This window comes from Canis lupus, chromosome 23 (assembly GCF_011100685.1).
Source record: "Canis lupus familiaris isolate Mischka breed German Shepherd chromosome 23, alternate assembly UU_Cfam_GSD_1.0, whole genome shotgun sequence".
Lineage (NCBI taxonomy): Eukaryota > Metazoa > Chordata > Mammalia > Carnivora > Canidae > Canis > Canis lupus.
In genome coordinates this window covers 14,742,483-14,762,718 of record NC_049244.1, presented here as the reverse complement: position 1 = coordinate 14,762,718, position 20,236 = coordinate 14,742,483, and the positions used below count along the sequence as shown (strand labels likewise).

At 36.8% G+C, this 20,236-nt stretch overlaps 1 protein-coding gene across 19 annotated transcripts in view; it reads left to right on the top strand.

The window, feature by feature from the left end:
* Positions 1-20,236, top strand: part of RBMS3 (RNA binding motif single stranded interacting protein 3) — a 1,328,331-nt gene that overhangs the window by 1,271,394 nt on the left and 36,701 nt on the right. For 15 of the 19 annotated variants that reach the window (XM_038570630.1, XM_038570628.1, XM_038570634.1 and 12 more), the window contains one exon: positions 303-350. The exons of the other annotated variants lie outside the window; for them this stretch is intronic. In XM_038570630.1, coding sequence (XP_038426558.1) covers positions 303-350 — 48 coding nt within the window. The remainder of the gene's footprint in view (positions 1-302; positions 351-20,236) is intronic. 19 annotated transcript variants of the gene reach the window in all.

Below are 20,236 nucleotides of genomic sequence, written 5' to 3'. Positions count from 1 at the left end.
TCACATTGATTCCCCAATGGAGGAACCAAAATGATGACAGATTGAGGAAGAGGAAAGCATCCTAGAATAGAATGTAGTACCCCAGTAGTCACAGGGGACCTAACAACATGTACCATGTGGCAGTACTGGGGACCATTGTATCAACTATAAACTAGGGGTCATAGTGCCTTGAGTGTTTGAAGGCAGGGGGCTTAGACAACCATATGACATATAGTGGGCACTTCCACTTTTTAGAGCTAAGAGTCTATTTTATTTTCTTTTGTACTTCATTGCATTCTTTCTCATGCTCTTTTCATTCAAAGATTCAGTCCCAAGACAGGATTATGATACTCCACCAGCTGTTGTGTCAGGTAGGAAAATTCTAATTCCTTTAAGATTTGATTGGAGGGGAGAGATGGAGGTTGCTGGTTTTCTCCAAAACTCTTTAAAGCAGTGATTCTCAATAGGACTGGGTACAGGAATTTGAATGTTAGTTCTGGGATTGACAACAGGGTAGCATATGTGGTTCAAAAAAGTATCTTTAAAATTCCAATCCAGTGTTATGTATGGAAAATAAGTATGTTGCTTTTGAAATAAAAAGTGAAAGGTCAAAGCTATTTGGTCTGTGAAGAATACACAGAAAATAGAGTCTATGTTCTGTGTATTAGTGATTCTCAGTATGAGAAAGATTCATCAGAATTTCTGGGAAGTGGGAAAAGGATGTTTATGTTTATCAAAAAGGGGCACAGATTAATAAAAAATAGTTTGAGAAGCACTGCTTTAGAGACCAGAATTCTTCTGAAATCAGAAAGTCATTCCATTTTGCTTGCTCAGCACCCAGTGTAGTGTCTGACACATAGTAGGTGCTTGATATAATTGTTTGTTGAATGAATCAAAAGTTCAAATTTGTTCCAAAAAAAATGCTATTTTGAATATTGAAAGAAAGGCTGCCAGTGTTCCATTTGTACAACAAAATGGCAGTGATGGATTTGAGAATGCTTTAGCATTTTGAGGATTTTAATTATCAATATTTAAACTGTTTCAATAACTTCAGTGGTGCAGTTTGTAAGACGGTATATGCATATGAAGAGGTTGGTTTTTATTTTGAACTGCACAGATCACCTTAATTTTGAATTTTGTTTTTTTGCAAAGGAAAATGGGCACAATTTTTCATTTTTGTTGATTTTCCTAACTAAATAAAATACTGGCAGCCTGAGGAGCTTTGAACTCTTTGATCCTTTGATGTGTTAGATGATGAGGACATAAAATCTAAACCAAAAAGGGCATTGGTGTGACAGAGCAAGAGACAAAGGCCAGAAATAGAATGAAAGAGCCCAAGGGGTAGTAGAGTCTAGCAACTGAATCGTGGTTTTCAAACAGAGAACACTGTGTTCTTGACCACCTGGTTTGCCTGACCCAGCATCTGAAGGGTAATCCGTTTCTCATGTCTTGTGGACTTGTTTAATTATGCTCATGGCTGAATACTCATCTTAAAAGTTCAGTTGAGAAACAGTCAGCTAGCTTTCAGCTGTGAAGTTACTTTGGTCCTTTTGAAGATATCTACAAATTGTCATTAATTGGAATACCACTCACCTTTCCCAAAGTGTATTATGTGTCATATCTTAATGTGCCTATTTCATGTAGGATATGGGATCCCTGGGAAGATACTTTGTTCAGTGCATACAGCCTTGACTTTGTTTAACATGTGGCTTATACTCTTGCTAATTCAGCTATATTAATCATAACAAAAGACACACACTGGAACTTTCCTTCAGCCAGGTTGCCTGATTTCACTTTTTTTTTTTAGATTTATTTATTTATTTATTCATGATGAGAGAGAGAGAGAGAGGCAGAGATACAGGAGGAGGGAGCAGCAGGCTCCATGCCTGGAGCCCGACGTGGGACTCGATCCCGAGACTCCAGGATAGCACCCTGGGCCAAAGGCAGGCGCTAAACCACTGAGCCACCCAGGGATCCCCCTGATTTCACTTTTGAGAACCAAATGAACAACAACAACAAAAAGGAACATCAAAAGCACTTGCTAGATATCAGCGATAGGGTCTGGCTTTTACACAAATCAATTGAGGCAGGATACCTGGCTGCTCAGAGCTCCTGCTTAATTCCATAGACAGGTACTGCTGAAAGTTCTGCTGCAGAGAAATGACTTGATCAAAGTAGGGCTTTAAGAAACTTAATCCAGCAAATTTGTGTGTGCTTAAGGAACAACAACAACAAAAAAATAATCACATAGAGTAGTTAGAAAAGTCAGATATAATATCACTAAAATAAATACCCAGCTGTAGAGTACAAAAGAAGGGACTAATATAGAAGTAACAGAAAAAATAACATAGGGGCAAGGTGGGAGTGTCACAGTCACTTTCTTCTTCTAAGTTGGGATTGGCGATTTGACGTTTTATTAGTTTCATAGACATTTTTAGATCTTAGACAGCTAAATGAAAATAGAACCTTCCAAAAGTGTGGTAACTATCCTGGTGGGCACAATGTGAGTGACTTTTGAATAGTGTTTCCTTTGCTCAACCCTTGACCAAATCAGGGAAGTAAAACAGGAAAAGGTGTTATAAGACTTTCTTCTCCTATCTCCCAATATGCCCAGATTGGACAACTCAAATAGTAATTAATTCTTTGCCAGTGTCGGAACTGACTAAATTGTCATAATGTATCTGAGTTCAAGACGTCTGCTTCGTAATCTACAGAGACATAATCCAACCTAATATCATTCAATCAACCCATCAAACACTTATTGAACACCTTCTGAGCGCTAGGCACTACACTCAAGTACTTGGGATACAAAGATGAGTAGAAAAATAGACCAATGGTAAAAAATATATATATAGTCTAATTTAATGTTGTTGTCATTGTTGTTGTCGTTATTTTTGATGTTTAAATGTATAAAGTATGAAGAACTAAAATCTAGAATCTAAAAGGAAGATCAGTGATAAAGTGAATTCTGAGCTGGATTTGGAAACATGAATAGGACTTTAGCAGTTGACAAGAGTGGCAAAGGTAGATCAGGGGAATAGGACAGGATATGTAAAGTCTTGAAGATAATGATGTATGGGGTGATTAGATAGTAGCAAGTCACCTGGCATCCTTGGGACTAAAGGTGACAATATAGACACTGAGGCTATGTCAGGGAAAGCTGATTTTAGGTGAGGAGGCCTCTTTCCTCTTTGAGTCACAGGTCACTTTGTTCTTTTATTTATTCAAATAATATTTATTGGAAGCATACTACGTGGCCATGATTGTGTTGGGTGCTGAGGATACAGCTTCCTTCTAATAACCTAGGGCTGAAGTAGGAATTCAGGCACAAACAGGTGATTATGACACAGTGTTAAAAGTGTTTCCACATAGACAAATATGTGATGTTTAAGTCTGTAAATTCTTCAATAAATACCTAAATTAAGAATCTACTTATGTTACTAGTTATAGAAACTTGGGAAAATTATTTCTCTGTATCTTCTGTTACTTATCTGAGGAAATAATAATAATTACCTCATAAAGTTGTTGCAAGTATTAGGGGTATTAAAATATATAGTCCATGGACCGCCTGGGTAGCTCAGTCAGTTAAGCATCTGACTTGGTTTCAGCTAAGGTCAAGATCTCAAGGTCATGAGATCAAGCCTTGAGTAGGGCTCTGCACTGGATGTGGAGCTTGCTTAAGATTCTCTTTCTCCCTCTCCCTGCCCCTCTTCCCATTGTGTCACTCTCTTTTTCCCTCTTGCTCTCTCTCTAAAATAAAATAAATAAATAAAATCTTTTTAAAAAGATACATAGCCCACTTAAAACAGATCCTGGCATAAAAGAAGTGCTCAAATGTTATTAACAACAACTATCCTAATTATTCTTATTACAAGGTGCTATGGTGGCACAAAGAAAAAAAAATCAACATAGAGGAGTCAGAAAAAGTGGAAGAAGCCTCTAAATGGAGACATAAAGAGACATGGGGATTAGCCAAGTAAAAAAAAAAAGTTGGAGAAGGAAAGTTTCAGACCAAGGGGGCAGCATATACAAACAAAGGCTCATGGTAGCAGGATATAGTAAATTCAAGGAAGTATTAATGGTCCAGTGGCACAGAGACACATAAAGAGAGATGGGGAGTAGAGAAAATGAGTCTTGAAGAATACGCTGGAGCAAAATCAACAGATATGATTACTCAAGGTCTATCCTGATGTCAATAAGCACTAAAAGGTTTTAAGTTGGAGACTGACATGACCACCCTGGATACAGTATGGTAAATGCTTTAAAGAGACGTAAAACTGGAAACCGGAGACCAGAACTCAAGAACCCAAGCACAAAATGAAGTTGGCATGTGCTCAAGCTGTGGAAATGAGAGTGCAATGTTGACAAACTTATGATATAGTAGCTGACTGGCTATCAGAGTAGAAGGATAGAAAAGAGTTAACGGTAGTTCCTTAAGTTCCTGGCAACTCAGTGGCCTGAGGTGTCATTTGCTGAGATCTGAACCAGAGGACAGAGGATCAAGTTGGCAGGAAAGAGACTAAGTTCAGTACTGTACATGTTGAGCTTCAGATGTCTATGAGGCATCCAAATGGAAATAATCAATAAATATTTGGATGTGTGTGTCTGGAACTTAGAAGACAGCTCTTAGCTAGAGCTGAATTTTAGAGTTATTGCCATGGAATTAAGTCATGTCATCCAGAGAATGTTCTTAGAATGAAGGATGTAGGCAGATCCTTAAATAGTATAAAATGGGCAGGAAAAGGCACCTAAAATGAAGATTGGGAAGACAACTATAGGCATGGAAGGAAAACCAAGATTATGAGGTTTCAAACAAAGCCAAAGCAAGGATGTATCTCAAGAGACGATGCTCCAGTAAGAAAAATCCTTAAAAGACATGACTGGATTTAGTTACATAGAGCTCACTCATCAATTTGATGAGATGATATAAAGGGGAAAGGTAGAGACAGTGAATATCCTGTACAAAAGTAAATGCAACAAGTGCCAGAAACTTAACAGATTTGGCGTTGAAGAGTAGAGAGGATAAAACTAAAAACAAATGGAGAATAAAATTGATTGCTGTTCTGATTTTTAAGATGTTTTTAGATGGAAAATATTTGGTCATGACAGAAAGAGCCAGGAAAGCATTCTGAAGTTTAAAGATGTAATTCATGAAGCCATGAGTGATAGAACTAGGTCATTGAGGATGGCAGACATCTCTTGTGGGAATGTGGGAAGACAGGAGGAAGGCATGTTGTATGTGTGTGTAAATCTATAAATGTAGAAACAGAATATCAAGAGATTTTTTAATGAGATAAGTACTATTTGTTTTTATGTGAAGTATTAATTGGTGTCTTCTGAGAGCATTTAGGAAATGGCATGGGAAAGGATTTAAGGAGAACAGAGGTATGGAAAACTGTGGAGTAAGAAAGCCAGCTACCAATACATAGAGACTTTGAGGGGCAGTACTGGAGGTCCATTAGAAACTAAAGATTATGGATTTTTGTGATGCCATTCTGTAAGGATGTTTGATTTTCTGCTGTAGTGATCCAGTAGCCAAGAAGGCAGAGAGGTGCATTAATCCAGGGCTAAGATTTTACTGACTGAAGTGGAAAAAAAAAAGGCCAATATGTGCTGAGAATATTGGCAAGAGAGTGATTGAGTGACAAACCATAGTTTCCAGGTCAATAGAAAGAGAAAAGAGGCCCACAGGGATGGGAGAGAGGGAGAAACAGGGATTATAGAGAACAGAGGTCTCAATGAGATATACCAAGTAGTCAGAATAGAAGATTCAGGTTTAAGATTTATGGATAATAAACTGTTCTTTGGAAAGTCAAGGTTATGAGAGCAGGTGGCCAAAAGATGAACTTGAGGTGAAAGTGGCAGAGGTTAAGGAAATCAGGCAATATGAATTCAAGAGGCCACTGTTCAAGTGTGTATTTTTGTATGTCTGGATTTTTTTAATTTGTTTTTTGACATTAAGATGTCAGCTGATCGCTGATAGAACTGATAGAACATATTTCTGAAACATGTTAGACACACATTAATGACTTTCAGAATTTTTAAGAATAAAGTTCTTTCCAGAACACTTAGAATATAGATCTGATTAACTGCAGAAACGTGTATGAGATCAGTGTTTTTCAGGGCATGGTTTGTGTATCACCATAATACTTCCAATGATTTTAGAAGCATAGGGACTCAAACTTACTATTTTTACTCTAGCACTTAAATAGTTACTTCAATGTGAATTTGAAGAACATAGAATAAGTTCATCAAGCACATAGCTTAAGGGATACTTTGCTTAGGAAATGTTTAAGGTAAATAGTTAACATGCGAATACATTTAAAAAAACGGGATCCCTGGGTGGCTCAGTGGTTTAGCGCCTGCCTTCAGCCCAGGGCGTGATCCTGGAGTCCCGGGATCGAGTCCGCATCGAGCTCCCTGCATGGAGCCTGCTTCTCCCTCTCCCTGTGTCCCTCTCTCTCTCTCTCTCTGTGTGTGTGTGTGTCTCATGAATAAATAAATAAAATCATAAAATCATAAATAAATAAATCAGGAAGAATATGGGTATGAAAGATTGGTGATATCCAAAAAGACTGGCTACAGTTTACAAACAAGAGCCCTAGATTTATTTCACAGGACTTATCTCTCCTTGTTCAAAGTCTCTGCTACACCTTATCCAGCTTATTTTAAGGACAGAAGACAGAATCCTGGAACTAAGTATATTTTCATGCAAAAATCACAAGAGCCTATTCTCTTTTTATTGTTTCTTTTCCCTCATAATTGTAACTTTTTATTTTTTAAATTTTTATTTATTTATGATAGTCACAGAGAGAGAGAGAGAGAGGCAGAGGCACAGGCAGAGGGAGAAGCAGGCTCCATGCACCGGGAGCCTGATGTGGGATTCGATCCCGGGTCTCCAGGATCGCGCCCTAGGCCAAAGGCAGGCGCCAAACAGCTAGGCCACCCAGGGATCCCCCATAATTGTAACTTTTTAAAAGATCCTCCCATTTTAGGGAAATTTAAATGGAAAAAATGGCAAGTACAACATTTTTTTTCTATTCACAGTTGGATATTGTGAGGAACATGGGAAAACTATTGATAATTTGTTGTCAGATTTTTATCTCAGTTGCTCTGAGCTGAATATCCCTGATAGGTATCATCAAGAAATCAAGCAAAAGACTACCATGGACAGGGAACTGAAGTAGAACCAAAATTTGTTCTTCTATTCTAAAAAACTTAGAGTTCAAAATCTGAACCTGTGTTTGGGAAAAATGAAAAAATAAAAAGGAGCCAAAGAGATGCTTTGATAGGAAACCATAGAACTTCAGAACATACAGGCATTTTCTGTCATGTCTTTCCTACACACCAGCTAAAATAGATTGAGAATAGTCAACGTTATCAGGATAATTTCACAATGAGATTTCACAGAAAAGGCATATGTAAATCACAATAGAGTTACACTCAGTGTGGTCCAATATGAAGTACTTAAGTGTCAGATTTCTAGCCAGGGAGTCATGCTATAAGAATGAAGTCCTTCACAGAGGTACTTGGCCTAGATTAAGACCAAATTCCCTGCCAAAATAGTGTGCAGTTTTTGCTGCACATCTTCTTTGCTAGTCAGTAACATCAGTTTGCATTGGAGGAATTGGTGATGCTACACCAAAGATTTGGTTAAAGCCTACCTATATACCGCCTCTCCTTGGATAGGAATAACTTTATAAAACTAGCCCTTAACTGGGGGCAAGGGCGTGTTTGAACTATTTCAAAAAACAAAACCATTTTTCAAGCTCTATATAAAATTTGTTTTCCTGGATACCATGAGCTAATTACAAATGATTTCCATCTCTTAATTAAAAATTAGGTCCATTAGTACCTCCAATTGGCAACAATTAGCCATTAAATTGTATTTACTGTAAAAGACCTGACATAGAGTTATGTGTTCCTACAAGCCATGCATGAAAATCAGTTTCATTTATTTGCTCAAATATTGTGCATCTATTTTAATTACAAAATTGCATTTGTTTAAATGCACTAATTGATTGTTTCCTTTCAATAAATTCTAATAAGGGAGGCTTTGCTCTACTTATTACTCACTCATTCAGCTAATATTTATGACTTCCTATAGTGCTACAAGGAACCAAGACTAGATGGTATAAAATAAAGATGTACCCATTTCCTACAAAGAACATTGAATCTTAAAAACAGAGCATGGTGTTGTAAAGACTTGTCATATAACATAGCATGCAACAGATACCATAAAAGTAGTTTGCAGAACAGACTTTGTATGAGTATTTGACAAATAGGCATGGGCATGCTGTTATTGTGTTCCTGCTAGTGCATTTATATTGTTTACTATGTTACAAAAATAAAGCCTTAAAGACTTTTCCTATGGGGCCCCAATTTTCTGTTGCTTTATTCAGGTACCCAATAACCAAAAGGAGCTTAAGCAAATAGACTGTTCTGATATATAAACATCACTAATTTAGTCCAGTTTGGGATGTATGGAGGGATTTGGGATAGAAGGATGCAAAATTTTATACCTTATCTTCTATTTCAAAGTTTTTTTTCTGTAAAGGTCCATACTATAAATATTTTAGGCTTTGATGGCCATACAGTGTATCATAGCTACCCAACTCTGCCTTAGGGGTGAAAACAGCCACAGACTGTGTATGTGGATGAGCATGGCTGTATCTCATTAAAACTTTATTTTTAAAAATGGGCACCAAGCTAGATTTGGGTGGGTTACATAGTTTACACACCTGCTCTAATCAATTGATTTTATAAGTATTTCGAGTTAAATACATCATAATAAGCATGAAATACATTTCATTTTAAAGCTGGCATTTTGTGTTTTTTTTTTTTACTTCATGAAAGGCATATGAAATATCAGAAAGGCAAAGGTGGGACAGGTTGAGATAGAGAATGAGAGAGACATCTTAATATTTTGGTGTGTACAGCATAATTGTTTGTGGTACTGAAGTATTAAAACTCTAAGTACATTTTTTAAATCTTTCACATGCTCATCATCTGTTGGTTTTCTGGGACTTACTTGTATATACCAGCAATGGCAGATTATCAACCAGGAAAATTAAATATATATTCTGTTTAATATCCTCTTGACAGCTTTAGAATTCTGTACTTTTAGAAATTTATGGAAAAGAGAAGAGATAGGTCATCGGAATGGATTTGTAGTAAAAAATATAATTTATATCTTTGTCACACCACCTAGACTGGTATTCTCATGGCTGTTGTGGTTGATTGGGGTCCACTGAAGTCACTCTTTATCTTTCAGCACTAGCTAGCTCTTCTGTTTCCCCCTGGGTAACCACTTCTCTGAGTACTGTATTCCACTTTGCACTCAAGGTGAAGGGACACTTTCCTGGTTTCGTCTAAAGACTTAGCACTGCATAAGGCAGGCCTAGGAGGGCTGGAGATAGGACTGCCCTTCTGTGGCAGGGTCAGAGCAAATTCTACTTGGTGATGCAGGACATACCAGACATGGAAAGGCAGCATGCAAAATGCCGTCTTTTTGCAACATAATCCTTAGTGAGTGGCAGCGATGGGTTCAGAGCACTCCAGAGCGACAGTGTACAGTGTCACTTAGTACCCCAACCATCGACAATGGCACTGCCTCTATAATGGCAGCTGAGGAAGAGAGCATTTTCAAGACAATGATCGATATTAAAAGAAGCTAATGTCATGTGCAGGAATCAGCACATCTGGTCCTGAAAGCACATGGTTCCCTTTTTAATCAACAGCACAGAGTAGGCATGGGGGTTCCTGCCAGAGAATCCAACCCCGAACTGACTATGATTCAGCACTTGCCAGAGGCAGACTTGAGATGTCTGATACCAGAGAGACACGGCCTGACAGACGTGCTAACATTTCTCTAGACTCTGTGTGTTAAATTAGTTTATCAGAAAGCAAAATACCTGAACCGTATGATTGCACATCCCTATAGAAATGCTTTCTCAGTGTTAAAATGTAATGTTTTAGCCTCTTCTTTCTTAAAGGGGTGACACATGACACAGACACTTAAACCACATCACTAGCTTTCTGGAGACACTACAGTGGAAGTAATTGTCCATTATTTTACTCAATGTTCCTTATATAAAGAAGCCAATGATGAATTGCTGCTTGAGTTCAGTGCCTCGGCAAGTATTTCTCTCCAGATGAGCAGATAGCCTTCTTTTTAACTGACATTCTAAAGTACATAACTTAATCTATTTCCCTTTTGGCCTTGGCTATCAGGACAGTTCGAGTCAGATGCAGTACATTGCAAACGTTCCCAGTGGCATGTTCTCTTGATTGCTCTCGACTCTTCATTGATTTGCTGGTGTTTTTTAATTGTGCTTTTTAATATACTGCTTAATTATTTAAACCCTTCGCAGATTTGACTTGGAAATACAAAAGCTCTCATTTTTATGGTTAAAAAAAATAAATGAAAAAATGCTAATGGGCTCAGGGAAGTTTGTGTGCTATAAAGTCTCAATGGCAAGATAAAATGAAAGATGATTGTGATTATGTGTTGATCTGATCTAAAAATTGGCCAGCAGGCAGTTTTCATTTATTCACACATATGCAACTCTGAATAGGAAAAAGTATGGCTTAACAGTTAGAAATGGCTTTCAGAGTCAAGAAGGTGTATGTGATTCCTGGTTCAACTATTTAATAATTATTTCACAACAAATTTCACTTAAATTTTCTGAAGCGTACTTTTCTACTCATTAAGTACAGATAGTGCATTAGCACCTCTCTGTGTATACTTATATGAGGATTGAGATGACATATCTAAAGTACCTCGTACATGCCTGAGTCATAATAGATGTGAAATAATTGGGGCTTTCTTTTTTCCTTTCCCTGCATTCAAGGAAGTATGTTGGACTTCCTTAAGCATCACTAGCCTTAACACTTGCCATAAGAGATTGACTGAACCAATGCTGCTTTAAAATAGAGTTTTCAAAACCAATATCTAACAACAGAAGAAATAGTAAAGGAGTTTACTATATTTCTCCCCTATTGTCTGAACTGTGATAATATTATTAGTTGAATCAATATAATATATCAAATTTAAAGCTTTTTCAACAACATGAATAAATAATACTCATAGCGCAAAGTAGAAAGGGTGACAAAATGAAACCATTTTTTTTATTTTGAGTCCTAAACATGAATGTAACACTCAAAGAGAGTGCATTACATGAATACCATATGTGTTTTTAATTTTTTCTAAGCTTTTTAAAATGTTGCTTTGCAATTTGTATCATTTGCTGAAATGTTAATAGCATAGTCTTTCAATATATCTAATATGGGGGAGATATTTATAGACCCAGAAAACATGAGTGTGCTCCTATAAAGATGATGATAATGATGATTGTAGTGATTAGACTATGGCATTTATGGTAGAATTAAAAGAAAACTGTTTCTTGATAAAAGTGACATAGAATTTTTGAGCAATTCTGTAGCCTCAAGTCAGTCTTAATTTTTTTATGTGAATTCATTACCTCCCTACCAGAAGGTGCATCTCCACAACCAGTTGACCACTGCTTTTAATATTGTCCATATGGAAATCACATTCCAAATGATATAATGTGTCCCTGGTATGCAGCACTTGGAAAAACCTAAAATCTTCTCAGTTTATTTAATGAGAGAATTCTAGTCTCTTGTGGTTTATAGAATTGATAAAATATGTTCGAAATTAGGACCATATATAATATACTTTAATTACATGTGAGTATTAAGTCTAACTTCCACAAGTTTTATATATGTACATATATAAAATATAATTGTATATGTGTATATATATATATATATGTGAATATATGTACACCTTTGAAATGTATGTTTAAAATAAAATCTGCTTTTGGGGATAATTTGTTTTCCCAAGTTGCAGATCACAAAATATTTATTCCTACCAAAATCATGGTGGTAACTTTTCAAAGTCCGCTTGCCACCCAAGATACTGGTTATACATCCTTCTTTTCTACTACTATTATTCATTTAGATAATATGGAATATGTCACAAACAGTATATTACTTCTTATCAGGTCAGTCATTTTTTACTTGTCTGAACTGTGCACTTTGGTGTACTCATTGTGATTTAGCTTTGATACAATATTGATTGCAAAGCCATCAGCTATCTGACCTAGGTAGTACATATCAAAAACTATAATAGCTTCCCATCACGTTTCCTTAAAAATGAAAAACAAAAAATTGAAAAGATTTTAAAACAATGGTGCCTTTTAATTTACATGCAACAGACATATTTCAGCTGGCAGCAAAACCATGTTGGATTCAGGGTAATGGATTGCAGGTCCCTATAAGACATAAATTTAATTACGTTATGTGCCTGCTTTACATCCAGCACTCTGCCCAAGAGACTCAGATCTGGGAAAGCACAGGACTCCAGATTCAGGAAATGGGAATTTCATTCATAATTGAGCAGTTACTTTAGCAAATCAAATATATGGAGTTGGTTTAAAAAAAATCATTGAGATTTTTGAGATATTTCTTCTGGAAGATTAAAGCCTACTAGCCAAAGAAGACCAGAGACCAACTATAGTCAAATAAAATTAGCTTTACTAGCTTGAAAAATAAAGGAAGATGTTGCAGGTGAGCCACAGAGCATCTCAGAGGAGGGATTTTGGATGGACTTATAGGATTTGAACTTGTACAGTATGTCTTTGGGAAGGGCTTCAGGAAGTGATAGTTTTCTGCATTGTGTACTGTCAGGAAGTGAGGGGCAACCTCACTTAATGTCTTAGTATTGTCTAGTAAGTGAGAGGAACAAAGCAAACCTAGAATTGCCCTTGGAAATGATGTAGTAGTCACTCATGTTAGACAGAAAAGGGAGGTGTTTGTTTTTAGGTTTGCAAAATGCCCTTGCCTTTCTCTTTTATCCCCCAGTCATCAGCTCTTCTTGTCTGATAATTGTTGATAATTCTTAAAATTTGTTTAATTGGGAATACTATGACCTTGCTAATAGCTACCAGCTAATTAAAGATCATTTGAAAGATTTCCATAAATTCTTTCCTTATCTAAAGGGCAATTATAATGTTGCCTGATAAAAATATAACACAATATTCACTGGCCTTGATCAAAAGTCAATACAAACATGGGATAGCTCAAATTGTGTTTTATTTATCATAAGCATTGAGTGTATATGGACAATATTCCTAAACTAAAAATGAATCTATGCACAAAAAGAGTACCTTATGTTCAAGTTGCTGTGCTAAGTACTTTATGTGGATTTACTGGTTACATTTGATTGTCACAACCATCCAGTGAAGAAGTTTGTGTGTCCTCTACAAAATGATTCTTTACAAACTCAGCTCAAACCCCCACCCATATTTGTTCCATCAGCTGTTCCATCAGCTATTTTAAACTTTTTGACCTTCTCAAGTTCCAAACCCAAGTCTTGCCATTTATACTCAGAAGATAGCTACCTCCTCCATTATGAGAAGATAGACACCGTATTTGATCTGATTTCCCACAAATGTTTTCTCTTTACTTCAAATATCTATTTCTTCATTCTTCCTCTCTTCTTCCTGTATTTTGTCAAGTCATGGCCTTCTCTTTATCAATGTTAACCCTTCTTTCTATGTTCTTGTTTATGTCTTAACCTCTGATGTTCTTACAGTAGTGTTCCTACACCCACCTTCTTCAACATATACCTATCCATTGATGATTTATTCCTCTGCTTAAACAAAAACAAAAACAAAAGGTGAAGGTCCATTCTATCTCATTTCCTAGGGTGCTGGTGTTAGGGCATTTTGCTTTTCTTTGTTCTTATCCCCAGAGAAGTCATCTGGTTCATCAGCTTTAACCATCATATAGATGGCCTCCATATCTCTATTGCTTATCGCATCTCTGAGATCCAGAGGTATCTGTTTCTAGATACCTCTCAAAAGTCTCCCTTCTGCTTCCACCACTCTTGGCTGGCCTGCTGAAGCCCAGACTTCATATTCATAATTCAAGCCTCATAATATTTCCTCATCTACTTGCTCCCACAGACTTCCCTAGAGTTCAAGCAAACCACTCTTAGCATTGTATCTCAAAGACAAGATTTTCAACATTAAGTGTATTTATGAGTTTAGGATTGTTATGGTCTTTGATAGTGACTTGGAACATAGCTCTTCCTTTTGGGTGAGAATCATATGATTTAATACTCAACTGAGCTTGAAGTAAAATAGGACATCTCTTATAAACTGACAAGTCATTTTTCTTCCAAGATATTGTGCTTCAAATCTCAGACATTTTTGTTCACTCTTCCCCTCATGCAGTCTTTTCTTTCTTTCATTCTTTGTCTTTCTTTCTTTCTTTCTTTCTTTCTTTCTTTCTTTCTTTCTTTCTTTCTCTCTTTCTTTCTCTTCTTTCTTTCTTTCTTTCTTCTTTCACAATATACTTTGAATCTGCTCTCCATTTGAATCACGTTCCATTCTGTTACCTTAGTCCAGATTGGGTACTTGTTACCTTCTAATTTTATTATTGCAATGTCAATACCTGGCCTTTCCCTTTGTTATTCAACCTTCACACAAATGCCTGAATAAACTTTGAGATTAACATTTTTTACTTTAACTTGGTCTGCAAGGATATGATCTTACTGTAACAACTAGGCGTTACCTTAATAAATAACAATCCTTACTCTATTCTTTTACTGCCAGAGAGAGTGTACAGATTAGATCTCTGAATCTAAAGTCAACTTTTCTTTTTTTTTTAAGATTTTTATTTATTTACTTATGATAGACATAGAGAGAGGGAGAGGCAGAGACACAGGCAGAGGGAGAAGCAGGCTCCATGCCGGGAACCCAATGTGGGACTTGACCCCAGGACTCCAGGATCACGCCCTGGGCCAAAGGCAGGCACTAAACTGCTGAGCCACCCAGGGATCCCCTAAAGTCAAGTTTTCTAATAGCAATACTCAAACTTGCAAACCAGTACATACCAGGAATGTTACACTACTCAAAGCTATGGATGGCTTAGAGATTATTCTACAGGGACGTGGGTGTTAAAACTGCGTCATACTGTAGAACCACAGTGATGATTGCTTATTGATCTCTCTGTGAATGCAGACCTAATTTTTTCCTGAGAAGAAACTTATCTTTCCTGCAACAAACCTCCGAATAGTGGAAGGTTTATTTTGGGTGGAGTGAGTGGGTTTTCTTAAATTCTTCTTAGCTTCTTCAATTTGACACTATCTATTCAGTGCCAAGTTCAGCATTGAGACTTATGTGTTACTAACAGCAAAGAAAGCTACATTCCAAGTCCTTGTCAAGAAGTACAATTCCAAAGTTACTAACACTCATACCTTTCAGAACCTTGGCTAAAAGAAAATAATATTTTTGGAGGAATATTTGGATAATATGCAATATATCCATTCTCCTTAGTTATCTAAATTATAACCCTGGATTAGGCTGAAGAAGCTGTTCTATCTGAAACTCTGTCCCACTGACCCCCTGAAAAACAGCTTTTTCTCAAGTATGCATTGGCATAATGCCATTTACTTCCATTTGAAGGACACTATAATCATAGCCCTTGGAAACTTGCTTTGCTTACTTTAAAACTTTTGCTTCTAAGACTACACAATATCTGCTTTTTTCTGACCTGTGGGAGAAATGTCTCTGTTGCCTCCATATTGGGAATTATTCTTCTATGCATCTGATTTATTTTCTTTCCTAATGGACACAGTGAATCATGTAATTCATTGCTAACTAGCTCTGACAAATTTTAATGGGATGTATTTTATTAGCCTTGCTGACTTCATCTTACTTTTTTCCCTTCGTCTCATTTTTCTCACTTATTTGATACTACAACATTTTATACAATTTTGGAAGCTCCCTTAAATCCTTTTTGGGAGCAAGATGAGCTATAATTAAATAAATTAGTAGAGACTCCTAATGTATAATATCTGTAGTCATGAGCCACAGCTCAAAGGTTACAAGGATTAAGTACTCATCAGCCTTGTGTTCAAAGCCTGCCATGGTATAATACTCAAGATACTCTTCCAACCGCCTTTCCTACCAAGTCCCTCCATAATTCTGTTCTCTCACTCATCACAAGTATTTGTGGGATGTGTTTGGCTATGAGCACTTTCTTCCTTACTTGACCTGTGCTGACTTTCTACCTGGAACTACTTCTCTGCCACACCTGCAGTTTCTGCTGGTCAAATCTTACTCATCTTTAACAACGTCTCTGCCATGAATCTCTTCCTCATTTTCACAGGCAGATGTGATGTAACTTTATTTTGAAAATTCAAAGTCTTCTGTTAGCACTGTTGTACTCCACCTAACAGTATAGATACATGTACATTCCTCACCACCTCTCCAACCCATCTTTAGATTGCAGGTCTCTAGAGGTTTGGAATTCAATAACTATGCTCTTCCCATTATGCCTGGTTGTACTAAGGCTCAAATATTTGATAAAAAAATGGAAGTCTTTAAATAAGGTCTTACCCTCAAGTACAGACTTCAGTGGTAACTTTTACTCAAAACAAATTTGGAAGACCAAATGTGAAGGCAATACTAAACTAGTCAGATGCCTGAACTTTCTCTAATAAGCCTAAAATTTAGGACAGTTTTCCCCCCACAAAGTTAATCTAATTAACTGTCATCCTTGACAGGATTAGCATGTCATCCATCTGTTTGATCTTGCTGATTCAAGCCTTAAGCCACCCCAATCCATTCTCACTACAGTCATCAGTGTCATCTTTCTAAAACTGTTTCAAATCTTTCCACAGCCTTCAAAATCCTTCTCAGTCCTTAGCCCCTGCTATAAGGTCCTTCATGATCTCCATGTCTACTTCTCCATACTTATCTTTCACTATTTCTGTGCTCCAGGCACAATTGCTTTCAGTTTCCAGGACTGGCCAAGTTTCCAGAGTTTTTGCCTAAGTGGAAATATAGCTATGAGCTGTTCCTCTGTCTAGATATTCTGTCTAGATGTCTAACATTTTTCCCTATACTTTTCAATTTGCTAATTCAGGCTTGTTTTCCAGAGATTATCTCAGATGCTTTGTATTTTACATGGAAGTGTCCTTCATCTTTATATCTTATCTTAAAGATGGCATCCTTCATATTCTTTTAGGTCCTCCAGAGTATCTTCATCATAACATTTAACACACTGAATCATCATTTGCTGTTAAATTATCTTTCTTTTCCTCTACAGTCAAGAATGTAAACTCCTTGAGAGTAGGGGGTACTGATAGTTACCTTTCTTCCCTGTTGCCCAGCATCATCCTAGTAGGTGTTTCATAAATATTTGTTGATTGAATAAATGATGTCCACATCTAAGAATGTTGATTTGGTAGACACACCTATATAATCCTAACCTTAACTTAAAAAAAAATAGTCAAAGGAAAACAGAGTTCCCAAGAATTTTTGAAATTTGAATGAACAACTACATGCAGAGAGCTTTCTGAATGGGATATCAAAATCTCATGAATAAAAAGGTGGAAGAAAAAGTGAAAAAATGGAGGAAATAGAATTATTAGGGGAGGAGTCTTAATGAAATAATTTAAAATGTTGATGGAAACGTACAAAGTGTCTCTTAGAAATATGACTGCCCTTCAGCAATGCTGCTTATCTGGAAGATTTCATTTTGTTAATTGTTTTCCCTAGATAACCATCATATTCATTTATCTTACTAACATCATTATAATTGATTCCCCCGAGTCACCTTCTGAAAGTACTTTCATACCCTTTGTGTTGCCTTGGTCCCTCATGTGCCCACCACTGCAAACACACTGATCCCAAAGACATAGCCTCTTTGCCTCATTTGTGTGTATGTGTGTGTGTGTGTTAATTCTTCAATGGCCTGTGTCATACCTTTTGCAGATTTTCTAGAAGACATGCATTCAGGTGCCCCATACTCATTGTTACTGGTAATCAGGACAAGTAATGGCCTTTAGCTCTTTTTCATTAATGCAATGGAAAAGCACCATGCCCAATCCATTAGTGATGCACTATTATATTAAGAGCTTACTTAAGAAAGGCAGCCAGCCAGTGGACATAGGGCTGGTTTCCCTTAAATAGGATTTTCAGCCATGATCAAACAAGGCACCTTTTCATCTAGCAGGAAAGTTTCTGCTCTCTCCCTGTCTCTCTCTCTCATTGTGTTTTGTCCTAAATTATCCTAGCAGTCCATAAGGAACTTAACTAATGTTTTCTAAATGACATTGAAAATTCCTGAAGATTAACAGTATACATAGGGATAAAATATCAATTTGTCTTTTGAAAACTTTTCTCTTTGATCATTCCTATCTGTGGATTTTCATTTCTTGAATTCCCTACTCTCAAAGAGATGTTTTTCCTCTTGATTTTTCTTGTCATAAAATTGGCTATAAATGTAAAATAAGCAGCCATTCTGTTTGGGTTTATTTTTTATTATTATTCTTTTAGCATTTGTGCAGATAAACCTCCTCTGTTATTTTTGTTCCTTTAGGAAATTAGGTTTGATTGATGGCCTTGAACTTGGCTAGTTTAGGCAAGATTTGAGGATTTTTTTTAATCCCCTAAACTCAATTGAATTATTTTGCCCCTAGCTTATAGTATAAGGTGTCTGTTTGCATTAAAACTCCCACCACTGGCATTTGTACTTATCACCCAAGCCATTTAAGGTTTCAAGTTCATTTGAAGAACTAATTCCATGTGATGTTAAATCACATAGTGTTTATAAGGCCTAGTTTCTAAAATACCTTTCCTTGGGAAGCTCATCAAGATTGGAATCCAACCAGTCAGCCACAGCAAAGCACATCAAGCTCATAGGACTTTTTCTATAATCACTAATTTATGTTTAAAAACATGAATATTAACATAAGTAATATAACCAAAGAGTTCTTACTAAAGCATGGGAGAGTGCAGTTTCTGTGTTCATTTCTGCAGTGAGTTCCTGTCACCACTTTTCCTCACCGCAGCCCACTCTCAGTGGCCACACAGAAGGAGAAGGCATGAGAACCTGAAAGCATAGCACAAGTATCCCATCAATGCCAGAGATAGGTAGGCAGCACCCAGTGAAGGGATGAACATTTAGGAATATCAGCATTCAGATCCCAGCCCTTCAGTGGTCTCTCTGGGGCCCCTCTGGAGCTGAAAAGGCAGCTGATACTGTGTGAGTTTGATGAGAAATTAGAATAGTTATAATAGAGACTTTATGCTACTCACTTTCTAGGACTCCAAGTTTATGACTTCACATTTTCAGTTCTCTGCTATTGGTTCTCAAAATGTCCTAAACCAGTAGCATCAGCACCTCCTAAAACTTGTTAGAAACACAATGCTTAGGCCCAGTATCATCATCTCCTATAAGTTGTCCAGGTGATTATGATGCTCACTCAAGAATGAAAACTGCTCCAAGTCAGTCAGCCACTCACAGGCAGGTGAAGGGGAAAAGGCTGGACTAAGTAAGACAACAGAAGGAGAAAAACTGATAGTTGAATAAAAGGAGAATGTTAATTGTCCTTCATTATTCAAACTCTTTTCTTCCTCCCAGAATTCTGTTATACATTGTTGTGTCTTGTTTGATTTCCTTCCTTCTGCATGATTTATTTATTTATTATTTATTTATTTATTTATTTATTTATTTATTTATATGATTTATTTTTAAAGATTTTATTTATTTATTCATGAAAGAGGCAGAGACATAGGCATAGGGAGAAGCAGGCTCCCTGCGGGGATTCCAATGCAAGACTCGATTCCAGGACCGTGGGATCACTACTTGAGCCAAAAGCAGATGCTCAACCACTGAGCCACCCAGGGGCCCCTGCAGGATTTAAAAAAAAGAATTTGACTTGGACTATGAACATAGTGGCTTTTTTGATAACCAGAGAAATCCCTATGTGAATTTATGCAGTCCACTCAAACTAACAGGATTCATGGCTTATAATGATAGATTTAGGAAATCCTAGGAAAATAAAATCAAATGAATTGGCATCTTTGCATGATATGCACATTCACTATGGTGTGGTTATTACATGTTACGTGGTTACTTCAGGGAGATCTTAGTAATGTTAAAGCTCTATTTTAAAAGGACCAAGACTCATATGCAATATATAGAGAGATATACAGAAGCAATCACACCATGTCAACAACCATCTGCCTTTCTAGCACATCTCTTTGAGCCTTAGGTAATTAGAACAATGACTAAAATGGCCCTTTTTATTTTCCACTGGTGTCAAATACAGTTAAAAGGATTACACTGTGCTTGGATACTAAGGCTCTTTTTGTAACTGGCAGCATCTAATCCTGATTATTTACTGTTTGTATTTCTAAAACATGAAAAAGTAGAA